Genomic DNA, 16,822 nt, shown 5'->3' on the forward strand with positions numbered 1-16,822 from the left:
ACTGGCACATCTAGACAATGGAATATTTAGCACTAAAAAGAAATGAGTTACCAAACCATTAAAAGACATGGAATAATCTTAAATGCACAGTATTACTAAGTGAAAGAAGCCAATCTGTAAAGCCTATGCACTGTATGATTCTGACTACATGACACGCTGGAAAAGGCAAACTATGGAGACAGTAAAAAGATCACGGGTTGCCAGAGGCCGGGAAGAGGAGGGATGAATAGGCAGCGCACAGAGATTTTTAGGGCAGAGAATACTCTAGATGATACTACAGTGATGGGACTAATGGTTCGAAACCATACAATGTGAACCACTGACAGTGAACAATAATGTACAACTATGGACTTTGAGTTATTTAATTTTAACAAATGTGTCACTATGGTGGGGGATGTTGAAATGGGGAAGGCTGTGCATATGTGCAAATAGAAATTAGATGGGAAACTCTCTACTTTCCTTTAAATTTTGCTGTGAATCTAAAATTGCTCTGTAAGTCTTTAAATGTCAACCCATCAATCAATATCTTTCCAAGGAAAAGGAAATGTAGTAAGAATTCCTATTATAAAAGGGGAAAACAAACAACTGCAATATAGTTATTAAAAAGGCTATAATTTAGTACCTACTAAGTAAAAAATTAGACTTGTTAGGATTTAAACTCTGTACTATTTAAAGAGAAAACATATTGAACTACACATTATACTTTTTACATAAACAAATTTGAGGGGGTAATATCTGAACCAGTTATAAGAATTAATGGAGTTCTGACGGGTGTAGCTTAGTTGGCTGTTGTCCAGGAAAGTAAAAGGTCACACGATTCCTGGTCAGGACACATGCCAGGGTTGTGGGTTCCATCCCCAGTTGGGGTGTGTACTAAAGGCAACTGGTCAACAATGTGTGGCTGCCCCTTGCACACCCCCATACTGGGGACCAGGGACCCTTTGGTTTGGAGTCCAGTGCTTGATCCCTTGAGCCACACCAGTCAGGACTTTTCTTCTACTTTTTAAAAAAGATTTTATTTTTAGAGGTAAGGAAAGAAAGGGAGAAAGAAAAGGAAAGAAACATCCATGTGGGAGAGATTCATTGACTGGCTGCCTCTGGGGACCTGGCTTGCAACCCAGGCATGTGCCCTGACTGAGAACTGAACCAGTGAGCTTTTGGTTCACAGGCTGGCACTCAATCTACTGAGCCATTCCAGCCAGGGCTACATATTTTCTTTTTTTTTTTTTTTTAAAGAATGTTTTTAAATTTATTTTTTTATTGATTATGCCATTACAGTTGTTCTATTCCCCCCTTCATTCCCCTCCACCCTACCCCTCCCCACCATTACCCCCCTTTAGTTTATGACCATGTGTCTCAAGTTCTTTAGATTCTGTATTTCCCATGCTATTCTTACCCCCCCATCAATTTTCTATCTATTGTCTATGCTACTTATTTTCTGTACCTTCTCCCCCCTTCTCCTCCTCCCACTCCCCTATTGCTAACCCTCCTTGAGATCTTCATTTCTATGTTTCTGCTCCTGATCTAGCTGTCCTTTTAGTTTGCTTTTTAGGTGTGGTTGTTAATAACTGTGACTTTGCTGTCCTTTCACTGTTCATGTTTTTTTAACTTCTTTTTCTTAGATAAGTCCCTTTAACATTTCATATAATAAGGGCTTGGTGATGATGAACTCCTTGAATTCGATCTTATCTGAGAAGCACTTTATCTGTCCTTCTAAATCCATTCTAAATGAAAGGACAGAGTTCATCATCACCAAGCCCTTATTATATGAAATGTTAAAGGGACTTATCCAGGGCTACATATTTTCTACCCTCACTGACCAGCTGTGTCTAGGAAGGTCCCAGCCAGCGGAGGCCAACACACACCCAGGACACAGCATCAACCCTGTTCTCTACACTGGAGTGCTAGGAGGAAACCGACTTTTTGCTGGATATGTGCAAACATGGGAGGGCTGGAGGTGCCCACACTGACTTATACCAAAAATTACTTAAGCTTTAGTTGAAATTCCCAGGAAACTCAGCATGGGTCCATTATAAGTAGACACACTGATCTGTACCCGATTCATCAAAGACTCTGGTGATTCAGTGCAGTCTTTTTTTGTAAGTGCTTCTAATGGGGGTGTGGCGGGGACTCACACGCATACCATGCTCTATCTATAAGGGATCGTACTATGGACACCTTGGTGCCTGTTTTTCATCTGGAAACTTTTCCAGGTCTGTCTCTACAGACCTACTTCATCTATTTTAAAGGCTATGTAGTACCCTATTAATAGATGGAGGGGCCATAATTCACTCATCTAGCCTTCTCTCACACATTTTGGTTGAAGTGAACATCTTTGTACAGGTATTTTGGCAAGCATTTGTGTACACATCTCTGGGGAAGTTTCTAGCAATGGGTTTTTTCTAAATCAAAGGCCTATATGTTTGAAGTAGATGATTTGGTACCTAATTACCACCCAGGAACCAAGCCAAGTGGCATTCTCCAAAAAGGATGCGTAACTAGTACTTCAATCCACAACATAGGACAGGGCCTGTGCTCCGAACATCTTTCTTGATGCCAGCTTACGCACACACGGGGGGATAATGTGTTATATAACGAACTTAATAAATAACAGGAAATGTTCTGAGCGATTGACATTTAACTAAACAGTAGCCATTTCTTTTTTTTAAAAAATCACAATTAACGAGGAAATTGGAGGACAGAAGTACTGAGTGACTTGCCAGAGGTCACACAGGTCACATGGCTAGTGGGCATGGGAGTCAGCTACCTATGCCTTCTCCTCAAAAGAGAGGAACTCTTCAGTTCTGCACTTTTGCGATTAAAACAAAACAAAATTATATACAATAACCCTTCATTCAATGTCCTCCAAATCAGACCAAGCTCTCTAGGCACACTGACACCACTCATGTGTGTCGTCCCAAAATATCTCATGTGATACATTAAATGTTTCTAAGAACATTTGGTAAAAAAAAATGTAATAAACCAATTAGAACCAACTGCATCTTTAAAAATAAAAGATTTTTAAAAAAGTAACCCAGACTTCCACATGTAAGCAGAGTAAACGAATGAGAAAGTAAATTGCACTTCCACGGAAAACGTTTATCAAATGAAATTCAAACAGTCTTTATCACTTTGATAAATTTCAAACCACCATCCTTAAGGGACCAGTCCATGTAAATATATTCACGGTTTGCTGAATGCTCAGTAGCATCCTAAACTATCCCCAGTGTTTACTAGGCAACACTATGAATAGAATGGCTTGGGAAAAGAAGACTGTATGCCCTCTTCCCCGGGGGTGGCATGCATGTGCCTATTTTCAAGTGCCACTGTCTCATACTGATGCAGTGACCCCAGTTCCCCCTGCCCTGCAGATTCAGAAAACACTGGCATCAGGGTCTTGGTGACTTCACCAGATTACTAGATTTATACACAAGATGATCACGACCTTTTTTTAAATTAAATCCTCATTCAAGGGTGTTTTTTAAATAATTTACAGGGAGGGAGAGAAAGAGAGAGAGAAACATCAGTGTGAGAGAGAAACATCCATCAGTTGCCCCCCACATGCACCCTGACTGGGGATTAGACTTTGGTGTACGAGACAATGATCAAACCAGCAGAGCCACCCGGCCAGGGTTGACAATTACTTTTTGAGCCATAAATTTAGGATATGCTTTGTGATGTAGGTATGAGGGAACTTTTGGAACCAATAGAACAGAATATCAGGAACAACAGAAATAAAGCAGCATGGGGTCCTCTCAGTCTTATTTCCTAAATAACTGCCCCTTGGATGGGCTACAGCAAACATCCAGTCCCCACAGATTCCAAAAGGGAATGCGATGGTGGAAAATTATTAGTGGAAATATCCCACAAAAACTCTCACAATGCCAAAGGGCCACCAGGCCCCAAACAGTAGAGAACAACCACTCCAAGAAGTCAAGCAGCATTTTCATTTTTCATTTGGCAACAGTTTATGAAGCCCACCAGCCTTAAGCCAAACCCCGTGCTGGGCACTTGCCTGGTGGCGCTTCTACTCAGAAACACACTTGCCTCACTGAGGGGATTCCTGAAGCACCGGTGTGTAAGGGTGAGGAGAAACTGGCCAAGGGGGCAGGTCAGGATGAGGCCAGGCCAGGGCTTCTTATCTAAAGACTGCCTGCGACTACTGCAGATGGCACCTGCTCTCCAACCCACGAGCGTGTCCAGAGATGCCAAGTCGCACAAGGACCAAGATCTGGGACCATTGGGGGCCTGCCCAGCTAAAACTGAGGTTATTTTCAATGAGAGCCAACCAAGACTTTCCTACAAAGGCCGTGTGTCATGTGATATGGGGAGACATCTCTAGTGCCCCCCCCCCCAATAAAAAGTGCTAAAGCTGCTGAGATTGAGGCAGGTATGTGAAGACATAAAGGAGCCCGAATGCTGGAAATGAACTGGTTAATGCAGAACTCTGCACAGGCATTTGCCTGTCTCCTCCCTTCATCCCACGTCCCTAAGAAGTATGTCATAAAAATTATAGGAATTGTTAATTATTTAATTACTTGACACTGCTAAGAAAGCCTGTGATAAACATCAGAGAAACACACCGGGCAGACCTCCAAAATTCAGAAGCGCCGAAACCACCACCACTTTCCGACTAGAACAATCGTTCTGTGTTTTACACAGTAACAGAAACTGCCTACACTCCTTTCCATCGTCAACCCGTATTCTTTCCATGTTGGTGTAAAAACTGAACATACCAAAAAAAGTACATCTGTCAAAGAATTTGATTTCTCTCTGCCATTCTTCTGTGTTAAGTTATACATCCTAAAGATACTGCCTAGATCCCCAAACTGCCACTGCAGAGTCCCTTTTGTTCTTTGAAGAATGATGCATAGGGGACCTTTGATGCTCTTACATTTTTATTTTGCTCTAAGAAAGACGGAAAATCCCTTGAGACCAAGCATGAGAGACACCCACCCTTATCACAAAAAAGGAGGTTCAGGAATGGCAGCTTTCTCCAGAGGGGAGCTTTGCATCGAGAGTTCAGAATTAGTTGTTTGCTCAAATTTAAAAGTGCTGTGAAGGTGGAATGTTTTTCTCTAAACCTATGAAAAAGAAGAATTCAGTACTTCATTGGGAAAAATAACCGAAGGCCATGATTGCCCAAAGAGCCACGCTGCATTCTGAGCATCTGCAAAGATGTGCTTGCAAATGGGTTTTTGTTTTGAAGTCCCCAGCGCCTGTAACCCGGCCTTCCTACAGTGGCACGGCCCATTCCCTTCTGTGCGGCTTCCGTACTGCCTGCTCCTTACTCGATCTATTTAGAGCCACCAATCCCAAGGAAAGCAGGCAGGGCAGGGGGAACATTGATATGCAGAACACTCTGTCACCTTACACAGGTCACTGCCGGAGGACTGGGCCACGTGCATGTTCCTGGGCCTGCTTCTGTTTCAAGCCCCATTGCCATTTGCCTCTCCCAGGTTCCAGCCTATGGCTCCCTGGGGTGACAGGTAGTTTCAGCCCTACAAGTACCCAGCCGCCGGCACTGCCCACGGCTGCTGGCCTCAGGAAGTCTGGCACCTTCAGACAGCAAGCAGTGCAGCCAAGGGCAGCAGAGGCCCCATTAAATGGAAAATGCATTTATGCTCACTCAACTTGAAGGAGATGGATTGAAATTTATCTCTGTATGATAAACAGTGAATTGCAGTTGACAGACATTTTCTATATGAATGCAATTTACTATCATTACCAGTTTGTTTATATAATGAAATCAACTGTTTTTGTGAGGTGAATTACTCATATTTATTTTTGCAAGTTCATAATTAAATGGCACTTAAATATTTCCTCTCTGTTTTCTGTCTGTGCATCATGCAGACAGAGTCTTTCAAAAAGTAGGCAGTTCAACTATGATCACTTGTGAGGGAGAGAGAAGAATTCCAAGTAAGGAAAAAAAATATTTCACAAAAGAAACTAAAGGTGATGGTGTTGGGATTCCTGTCTCCTAAGTTTCCCCCGCTGATAACAAGTAACCACAGCCTCTACGAGGACAAAGGACACACTCTTCTTAAACACGACAGCAGGAAGAGGGGTGGATGGTGCTGTTGTACAGGTCACAAGTGCGAACCTCTGCAGCCAGCTTTCTAATTCATGCTTCTAAGATCAAGACCAGCCCCACCATGAGGGAACCCTCCAATGCCACCTTCCACTGGTTAGGGGTCTGTGGGAGCTTTTTTTGTTTTGTTTTTAATTAAAATGAAAACCAGCACAATATATCACTAGAATAATTTATCTGCCCAGACTTGGGGGCATTCTGATTGTCAGTTATTACAACTTCGGCAAAAAGAAGTATGCACACCCTCACATACTTCTCTAGGGAGCCAGCTCGTTACCTGAGACAGCCAGGAAGTCATCGATGGAAGTAATGTCATCGACAGCATCGGTGAGAACGCGGACTTGTTTTTCCCACTGTTCTTTAAAAAGATCCATATTCTCCTGGGCCAGTTTACTCTGTGGTTTTGCTGCTAAAGCCAATGCAGCATTGATAACCTGCAAAGATAGTAAAGTTCACTGCTGACCTTTCAGAGGCATCAGAATAAAGCAGACGGGATAATATGGTCAGTAGAGTGGCTGTGGCTGTCTCACATGCCTCTCACAGGACGCTGCAAATTTCACCATAACACAAAGACATAAGTATTAAACAATAGGTTTTTATATGTGACTGTAGAAGCAGCATGTTTGAAATATAGGAATACAGTAATACATTGAGACTATGGATAATTACAAAAATAATCTAGTATTTCCACTCTGCGATAGCAACTCTGTAATTTTTGATACTATATTCTAGGCTTTTTTCTCCTTGTATACATATGTATGTAAACATGCCACAAAATACACAATAAGAATTAAATGGCACATAAAACTATCTTGTTTCTTCTTTTAAATACTTCATATCATTAAATATCTGTTTAAAGCATTAACTGTTTATTATTCCATCTTATGAAACAGGAACCACTAGACTGGTGGACTCTTCCTCTTCCTCCCTGAACAACTGGAAGTGACAGACTATCAAGACAATCAATCAAAGATTCCTAGGCACAGGGGGACTATGCCACCCCAGTTATTAATTACTGATAGCCCACTACTTTCAAAAGTATGTGAGTTTGGACAATAAATTATTTGGAAGAAGAGACCATCCTATATTTCTCATGTGTAATGCTTTGGTCTCCCATATTCATTATTTCGAGGCTTGTTTTTTGTCTCTTTTCCTTCTTGCCATTCAGTTCCATGGGATGCTTCACCATTGTAGGCTACACATTTCATTAGTTAACTCATTAATTCATTCATGTATCAATGGATCAGAGTAGAGCTAGACCTTGTCAGAATATTTGGCTGAAGAAAATGTTTCCAAAGACAGCCAAGTAAAACATGGGCACTGACTTAATTATATGTTTTAAATACCAAGATAATTTTCCATTACAAAGAGAAAATTGCTTTCTTTTGTTCTTATCTCATACAGTATAATGGAAGAACAGCCCCTTGCCCAAGGTTAACATTCTCATGTTGACTACAAAACTGTTTACAAAGGATGCCTGACAAATACAGTCAAACCTTGGCTCTTGAACAATTCAGTTCTCAGAAAAAATCTCAGTTGTCTAACAAAACTTCGGGACTTGATTTTCTGACCAACAACTCTCTCATGCTGACCCCTGTATGATCAGTCACAAGCCTCTCTCGCTATAAACAAGGGAGATCCAGTTTCTGAACAAACAGCTCCTCAAACAGTTTTCTGGAACAAATTACGTTTGAGAACCACGATTCTACTGTACTCATTTCTGATGACTCCTAGAAAGTTAAAAATAGAAATGTATAAAGTGGGAAACTGAAATAATATAAAAAGCTATCAGAAAACAGACAACAAAATTACTTTTCCATGCAAATGATCTTTATCTAGGAAATCTTAGAATTAATAAGAATTCATTAAGGTAGTTAAAGACAATATATATAAAAATCAGCAGCTTTTCTATCTGCTATCAAAAAGAATAGAAAATGGCCCTGGCTGATGTAGCTCAGTGGACCAAGTGCCGGCCTGCAAACAAAAAGGTCACTGGTTTGATTCCCAGTCAGGGCACATGCCTGGGTTGCGGGCCAGGTCCCCAGTTGGGGGCCCTCGAAACAACTAATCGATGCATCTCTTGCATACTGATGTTTCTCCCCCCTTTCCCCCTCCCCAAAAATAAACAAGTATCTTAAAACTTGAATAAACACAAATATATTCTTTTTATGAGAAGACGGACATTTAATCACAAATTAACCTGGAACAATCGATTGATGAAAATAGCCCAAAAATCCGGGGATAGAGAGCAACAGTAAGGAGGAGAGATAGTTTATAATATAAAGCTAAAGGAATTAGAACAGAATAATCTAAAAATAGACCCTATCATAAAACAAATTCAGTTATGACAAAAGTGACGTAACATATAGGTGGCAAAAGGTACCCATTTTATATCTGGCGGGCTATTTTGAGAAAAAGTTATAGCTTTACTTCATACTTGTATTTATGTGCTAGGATTGTATCCAGACAAATGAGTTAAATTGAAAATTACAAGAGTAGAAGAATATATTTATGTATGCACTTTCTAAACAAAAACCTAAATAGAAATTATTTATGTCTCAGAAAACTCTCCTCTATTTCCAAATAACAATCGGAGAAGTCAATTTAGAAACCTAACTATATTACTTTTGCATTTAAGTATGTATATATAACAGATGAAGTACATCATGTGAGGTAAAGTATCAGTAGAAAGTCGGGGAAAGACATGATGCCTCGCCTGAGGGGAGCCACAATGTCCAGGAAACAACCAGGGGGAAACGTAGTCTCAGAGCGAAATGCACATTAGAGGGCTCTATGACCCTGCTAAGATCCGAGACCAATTTGAAATTGATATGAAATTTCATTTTGTTCTAGAATTCCCTCTTGTTATTTTTTAAATATATTTATTTATTTTATTGATTATGCCATTACATTTGTTCTATTCCCCCTTCATTCCCCTCCAACCCTGCACACCCCTCCCCCACCATCCCCCCTTTAGTTCATGAACATCTGTCTCAAGTTCTTTAGATTCTATATTTCCCATACTATTCTTGCCCTTTCCCCCATCTATTTTCTATCTACCGTCTATGCTACTTATTTTCTGTACCTTCTCCCCCCTTCTTCTCCCACTCCCCTGTTGCTAACCCTCCTTGAGATCTTCATTTCTATGTTTCTGCTCCTGATCTAGCTGTCCTCTTAATTTGCTTTTGTTTTAGGTGTGGTTGTTAATAACTGTGAGTTTCCTGTCCTTTCATTGTTCATCTTTTTTATCTTCTTTTTCTTAGGTAAGTCCCTTTAACATTTCATATAATAAGGGCTTGGTGATGATGAACTCCTTGAATTCGATCTTATCCGAGAAGCACTTTCTCTGCCCTTCCATTCTAAATGAAAGCTTTGCTGGATAGAGTAATCTTGGATGTAGGTCTTTGGATTTCATGACTTGGAATACTTCTTTCCAGCCCCCTCTTGCCTGTAAAGTCTCTTTTGAGAAATCCGCTGACATTCTGATGGGAACTCCTTTGTATGTAACTGTCCCCTTACCTCTTGCTGCTTCTAGGATTCTCTCCTTCATTTTAATCTTGGCTAATGTAATGATGATGTGCCTTGGTGTGTTCCTCCTTGGGCCCAACTTCTTTGGGACTCCCTGAGCTTCCTGGATTTCCTGGAAGTCTATTTCCTTTGCCAGAATGGGGAAGTTCTCCTTTATTATTTGTTCAAATAAGTTTTCCACTGGTGACTGTTCTTCTTCCCCTTCTGGTACCCCTATAATTCGGATGTTGGAGCGTTTAAAGATGTCCTGGAGGTTCCTAAGTCTCTCTTCATTTTTTTGAATTCTTGTTTCTTCATATTTTTCTGTTTGGTCATTTCTTCCTTCCTTCTGGTCCACTCCTTTGATTTGAGTCCCAGTTTCGTTTCCATTACTATTGGTTTCCTGGGCATTTCCATTCATTTCAATTAGTTTAGCCTTCATATGTTCCTCTACTTTGTGACTAAAATCAACCAGTTCTGTGAGCATCCTGATCACCAGTGTTTTGAACTGCGCATCTGAAAGTTTGGCTATTTCGTTGTTGCTTAGATTTATTGGCTCTGGGGCTCTGAGTTGTTCTTGAGCTATGTTTTGATCTGTTTGTGCCTGTATGAGGGGAGGCGCCTTAGGTGTTCACCAGGGTGGGGTCACCCAGGTTGCTGGTTTCTGACGCTGTATGTGGGGGTGGGATCAGAGAGGGAGCAATGGCGGTCCTCTCTGCTCACCTGGTCTGCCTAACCGCTCACACCCGCCTGTTTATCTGAGCGCAAATGTGCGAGCCCGCCACCCTGCACTGGGGCCTGCGAGGTCTTGTCTCAGTGCTCATCTCTTCACTGGTTTATCTGCATGCAAATGCACGATCGTAGACAGCCAGCCACACCGGGCCTTCCCTGGGTTCACTCGTAGCTACCCCCATCTGGGATCTGCGCCCTCAGCTGCCTGTGCACCGCCTGGGTCGGGGGATCTTTTTTGCCCGACCTGCTCCGCTGCTGGCTTCGCCCCTCAGCTAAACCCTTCACCGGTTTAGCTGAGCGGTTCGTTGTTTCCGGACTCTGTATTGTTCAATTTTCTGTGGTTTGGTTGCATTTATTGTTGTTAAAACTTTGTTGTTTTTAGATTTGGTTGTGCGAGGAAGCAATGTTTTCTCCTATGCCTCCATCTTGGCGGAAGTACCCTTCCTCTTGTTATTTTTAAAATGTAGACAATACTACCTACCCCTAACTCAGGAGGGCTACACGTCTTCTACAGCGCTTTGTCATTGAGGCCTTTCCTGACCATCTCACTCCAACCTTTGTGGGGTACAGTTAAATCAGTGCTTTGAGAAAAATGTACAGCATTAGTGTTCATTAGAAAAAGTCTCAAATTAGTGATCTAAAAGCTTCTGTCTTTAGAAAATAGAGAAAGGAGGGCAAATTAAACCCATAGCAAGCAGAAGGAAAAAAATAATAAGAGCCCTGGCTGGTATGGCTCAGTGGATTGAATGTCAGCCTTTGAATCAAAGGGTCACCAGCCTGATTCATAGTAACGGCACAGGCATGGGCTGTGGCCAGGTCCCCACTATGGGGGTACACGAGTGGCAACCACACACTGTTGTTTCTTTCTCCCTCCCTTCCCGAGAATAAATACAATCTTAAAAAAAAAAACAAAGTGTAATTGATGAAATGCAAATTATCCAAATTCACCCAAGAATAAATAGCTAATCTGAACACCCTGATATCTATTAAAGAACTGAATTCATTGTTGAAAACCTTTCCATTAAGAAAACTCCAAGCCAGATGGCTTCATTGGTAAAGTCTTCCAAACTACTGAAAAAGGACTAATAGCCATTATACAGACTTATCAAGAAAAACAAAACAAACAAACAAACAAAAAAAACAGGAGAGAAGGAAACACGTTCAGCTTTTACGATATGGAAGTCAAACTTTACTAAAGAAGAAAACAAGACCATAGTCAACGTGTAAGCCTTCTCTGGAGGCCTGTTACCCACAGACCTCTCCGTATGCACAGTAGGAGGGAAGAGGGGAGATACACGGAAAATGCTGAGGGAAAAAAAACTTCTAGTTGGAAGCATCTCCTTTGAGCTCTTCTGTGAAACTACTTTGTAGGAAAAGATTTGAGAACGAGGAGTAGAAAAGTGAGGTAATTCAAAAGTAGATGGTCCTATGACTGTGAAATAATAGATGAGTGAGAGTTGAGGCCACAGGCTACCTGGCCCATATGCCTCTGATGTTCTTTCACTGTGTATTTTCTCACTACCTACAGACCAGGCCTGTTTGGGTTTGTACTTTTTTGATGCTTGTCGAGCCTGTCAGCCACAAAAATGATGAGTGTTGCCACAAGCACAACAGGAGAAGAAGTAACATAGAAGTCTAAGGAGGTAGAAGAAAGAATGTACAATTTCGTAAGTTCTCAATTTATTGAAAACTAAAAAACCAAAAAGAAATGTAGATAAGTAGTGGCTTCAAATACTTAATTCACCCTTGTGTAGATTCCCAAGAAAGGCCACATTTTATTTAAATCAAGCTTATGAATTCCTAAAGTGCTGAGTTTGTATGAACATAAATGTACAATGCTCATTTCTCACATAATGAACTAAGAAAAGTAAAACAGTGAGATCATCTCTATAAAAGATTGAAATCATATCAAGCATCTTTTCCGATCACAATGGTATGAAACTAAAAACTACAATTTAAAAAAATGAAAAACACTCAATCACATGGAAGCTAAATAACATGTTACTAAACAATGAAAGGGTCAACAATGACATCAAAGAAGAAATCAGAAGCTACCTTGAAACAAATTAAAATAAACACACAACAACCCAAAACCTATGGGAGAGAGCAAAAGTTCTAAGAGGGAAATTCATAGCATCATAGGCCTCCCTCAAGAAACAAGAAAAAACCTCAAACAAACAACTAACTCTACAGCTAAAAGATCTAAAACAAAACAAAACAAAAGCCCAGAGTGGGTAGAAGAAAGGAAATAATGAAAATCAGAGTGAAAATAAATGACATAGAGCCACTAAAAAAAAAAAAAAAAAAAAAATCAATGAAACCAAGAGCTAGTTCTTTGAAAAGATGAACAAGATTGACAAACCTTTAACTAGACTCATAAAAACAGAGGACCCAAATAAATAAAATCAGAAATGAAAGAGGATAAGTACAACTGACAGCAAAGAAATACAAAGGTTTCTAAGAAAATATTATGAACAACTATATGCCAACAAATTGGACAATTTGGGCAAAACAGATCAAATCTTAGAAACACACAATCTCCCAAAACTGAATCAAGAAGAATCAGAAAATCTGAATAGACCAATTACAACTAATGAAAATGAAGCAATAATCAAAAACTCCCAGCAAACAAAAGTCCTCGACCAGATGGCTTCACAGCCTAATTTTACTGAACATTCAAAGAACTAACGCCTATCCCTATCAAACTATTCCAAAAATTTCAAGAGGAGGTAAGACTTCCAAGCTCATTTTATGAAGCCAGCATTATCCTCATATCAAAACCAGATAAAGATACTACAAAGAAAAAAAATTATAGGTCAGTATCCCCGATGAACATAGATGCTAAAATCTTCAACAAAATATTAGCAAACTGAATCCAGCAATACATTGCCAAGATCATACACCATGACCAAGTGGCATTTATTCTGGGGGTTTAAGGTTGGTACAATATTTGCAAATCGATAAACATGATGTATCACAAAAACGAAATGAAGGATAAAATTACATGATCATATCAATAGATGCAGAAAAAGCATTTCATAAAACCCAGCATTCATTTAATGATAAAAAACTCTCAGCAAAGTGGGAATAGCAGAACATACCTCAACATAATAAAGGCCATCTATGACAAACCACAGCAGACATCATACTCAATAGGCAAAAACTACAAGCATTTCCCTTAAGATCAGGAACAAGACAGGGATGTCCACTTTTATTTAACATAGTACCAAGCAGACAAAAAAAAAAAGAAAGAAAGAAAGAAAGAAATACAGGCATCCGAATTGGAAAGAAGGAAGTAAAACTGTCATTATTTGTAGATGGCATGATATGGTATATACAAAGTCCCGAAGACCACCAAAACAATACTAGTTAAAACTTATAAATTTCAGTAAATTAGCAGGATACAAAATTAATATTCAGAAATTGAAAGTGCCGGCTAAGATGGAGGCATAGGTAGAAACCCTTCACTTCCTTGCACAACTGAAAGGAGGATAACAACCAATCTAAAAACAATAAACAAAAGTGCCAAAAAAAATCAAACTACACGGACCTCCGACAACCAAGGAATTAAAGAAACAGTCAACCAGACTAACCAGACTGGTAGGAGGGAGCCAGGCAGTGGGGTGGATGGAGAGAACCCCGGGCAAGGCAGTGGACCTTGCGTGTAGGGCTGGCTGAAAGGACCCTCTGGGAGGCGGGGAGACCTCACAGGTGGGGCTGGCTAAATGGAATACTGAGACTCAGAGCTGACTGTGGACCACAGTGGGGTTGCCATGGTGGGAGAAGCTCCCAGTCTCACAGTTGTAAAGTAGGGTAGAGCCCAGCAGGTGAGCTGCATTGTTCCCTCTCTGGCCCCTCCCCCACAGACAGCTCATCAGCACAGCAAAGAGGGTTGCCCTGCGCTGGTGAAAATCTAAGGTCCCACCCCCTTTACACTTCCACAGATGCACCAAGACAAAAAAATATGGCTCAAATAAAAGAACAGAGCTAAACTCCAGAGAAAGAGCTAAGTGATGAGGAGATAGCCATCCTATTTGATATGGAATTCAAAACACTGGTAATAAGATGCTCATAAACCTGATTGAGCTTGGTTGAAAAATGAAAGAACCACTAAAGGATACTCAAAGTGAAATAAAACAAAATATGCAGGGAACCAACAGTGACAGGAAGGAAACCAGGACTCCAATCAACGATTTGGAACAAAAGAAAGAAATAAACATCCAACTGGAACAGAATAAAGAAACAAGAATTCGAAAAAGTGAAGAGAAGCTTAGGAACCTCTGGGAAAACTTTAGATGTTCCAATATCTGAATTATAGGGGTGCCAGAAGGAGAACAGCAAGAAATTGAAAACTTATCTGAACAAATAATGAAGGAAAACTTCCCTAATCTGGTGAAGGAAATAGACTTCCAGGAAGTCCAGGAAGCTCAGAGTACCAAAGGAGTTGGACCCAAGGAGGAATACAACATGGCACATCATCATTAAGTTACCCAAGATTAAAAGATAAAGAGAGAATCTTAAAAGCAGCAAGAGGGAAGGAGAGAGCTACCTACAAACTCCCCCTATGGGAGTGACCATAAGACTATCATCTGATTTCTGAAAAGAAACCTTACAAGCAAAAAGGGGCTGGAAAGAAGTATTTGAAGTCATGAAAGGCAAGGACCTACCCTAAGATTGCTCTATCCATCAAAGCTCTCACTTAGAAAGGAAGGGCAGATAAAGTGCTTCCCAGATAAGATCAAGTTAAAGGAGTTTATCATCAGCAAGCCCTTATTATATGAAATGTTAAAGGGACTTATCTAAGAAAAAAAGGTAAAAAAATATGAACAGTGAAAGGAAAGCAAACTCACCACTATCAACAAATGAACCTAAAACAAACAAACAAAAACCAACGAAAACAAACACTAAGCAAACAACTAGAACAGGAACAGAATCAGAGAAGTGGACATCACATGGAGGAGGGTTTTCAGTGGGGAGGAGAAGAATGGTGGGGAAAGGTACAGGGATAAGAAATATAATCAGCAGGCATAAAATAGACGGGGAGAAATTAAGAATGGTATAGGAAACAATGAAGTCAAAGAATTTATATGTACAATCCATGAACTAAGGGGCAGGAGGAATGCTGGAGGGGAATGCAGGGTGGGGGGATAAAGGAGAAAATCTGGAAAACTGTAATAGCATAATCAATAAAATATACTTAAAAAAAGAATTGTGGCATTTTTACATACCTATTATAAACCATTAAAAGGAGAAATTAAGAAAACATTCTCATTTACAACAGTAACAACAACAACAATAAAATAAGGTACCTGGGAATAAATTTAAGCAAGGAGGTAAAAGACCTGTACTCAGAAAATTATAGTATACTGAAGAAAGATGAAGGTGCAAAAAAAATAGAAGCATATATCATGTTCATGGATAGGAAGAATTAACATCATTAAAATATCCATACTACACAAAGCAATCTATTAATTCAGTTTGATTCCTGTTAAAATACCAGTGACATATCTCACAGAACTAGAAAACATATTCCAAAAATGTTTATGAAACCACAAAGACCTCAAATAGCCTCAGCAATCTTAAGAAAGAAGAACTAAGTTGGAGGTACCATGCTACCTAATATCAAACTATACAACAAGGCTGTAGCAATCAAAACAGCATGGTACAGGCATAAGAAAAGGCATATAGATCAACTGAACAGAAGAGAGCCAGAAATAACCATGCCTTTAGAGTTAATTACTATTTCTCAAAGAAGGCAAGAACATACAATGGAATAAAGACAGTCTCTGCAATAAATAGTGATGGGAAAATTGGACAGATATATGGAAAAAAAAATTAAACCACCTCCTTACACCATACTCAGTGTCACAGCTGCCTTGTCTAGAAATGGCATCTGGTAATGCATGTAATGTCATTACCATGCCTGCAAATGGCTATTGTATTTGCCATCACTGAACCTACCCAGCTCTGTTTGTAAGCAAGTGTAGGAATGAGCCCAGGTGAGAAACTGGGAGAATAATCACACCTGGAAAACACCTTTTTATTCAGGACATATATCCGATAACAAGTGTGGTCTGCCCACCATCTGTCTAAGCACTTGAGTTCTGTTCTAGTAGGAGAAATGAAATTACAAAGGAGAAGGACAAAGGATGCTTTCTGATGGCAAACTCAAACCTGTGCGATATGGCCCGGCCACGCACGATTTATGCACATCATCATTTTAATTAGGATCTATCTACTAAACTCTCCATGTGATTCCCCCCCCCACCGCAGGCTTTAAGATCATTTATATAAATACTCTTGCTAGGTGTGATGAGCGTATGTTACCATCTGTTTAAGCTGATATGTGAAAGCACTGTTGTTTTTCAAGCATTTAAAGACCAAATGGAGAACCAAAGACATGAAAAACATATACTGATAGGATAAAAATGGCAAACTTAAGGGAAAAAAAGCCAAATCTTTAGAAATATGCTCTAAATTTATTTCATGTAA

The 16,822-nt window shown here is 40.0% G+C and overlaps 1 protein-coding gene across 2 annotated transcripts in view; it reads right to left on the reverse strand.

Annotated features, from left to right (window-relative positions):
* CTNNA1 (catenin alpha 1) overlaps window positions 1-16,822 on the reverse strand; it is a 221,686-nt gene that overhangs the window by 10,164 nt on the left and 194,700 nt on the right. For both annotated transcript variants that reach the window (XM_037147500.2, XM_037147501.2), the window contains exon 11: window positions 6,369-6,525. In XM_037147500.2, coding sequence (XP_037003395.1) covers window positions 6,369-6,525 — 157 coding nt within the window. The remainder of the gene's footprint in view (window positions 1-6,368; window positions 6,526-16,822) is intronic.

The sequence above is a fragment of the Artibeus jamaicensis genome, unplaced genomic scaffold, assembly GCF_021234435.1.
Source record: "Artibeus jamaicensis isolate MK-2021 breed Jamaican fruit bat unplaced genomic scaffold, CSHL_Jam_final contig_456, whole genome shotgun sequence".
NCBI classification, from domain to species: Eukaryota; Metazoa; Chordata; class Mammalia; order Chiroptera; family Phyllostomidae; genus Artibeus; species Artibeus jamaicensis.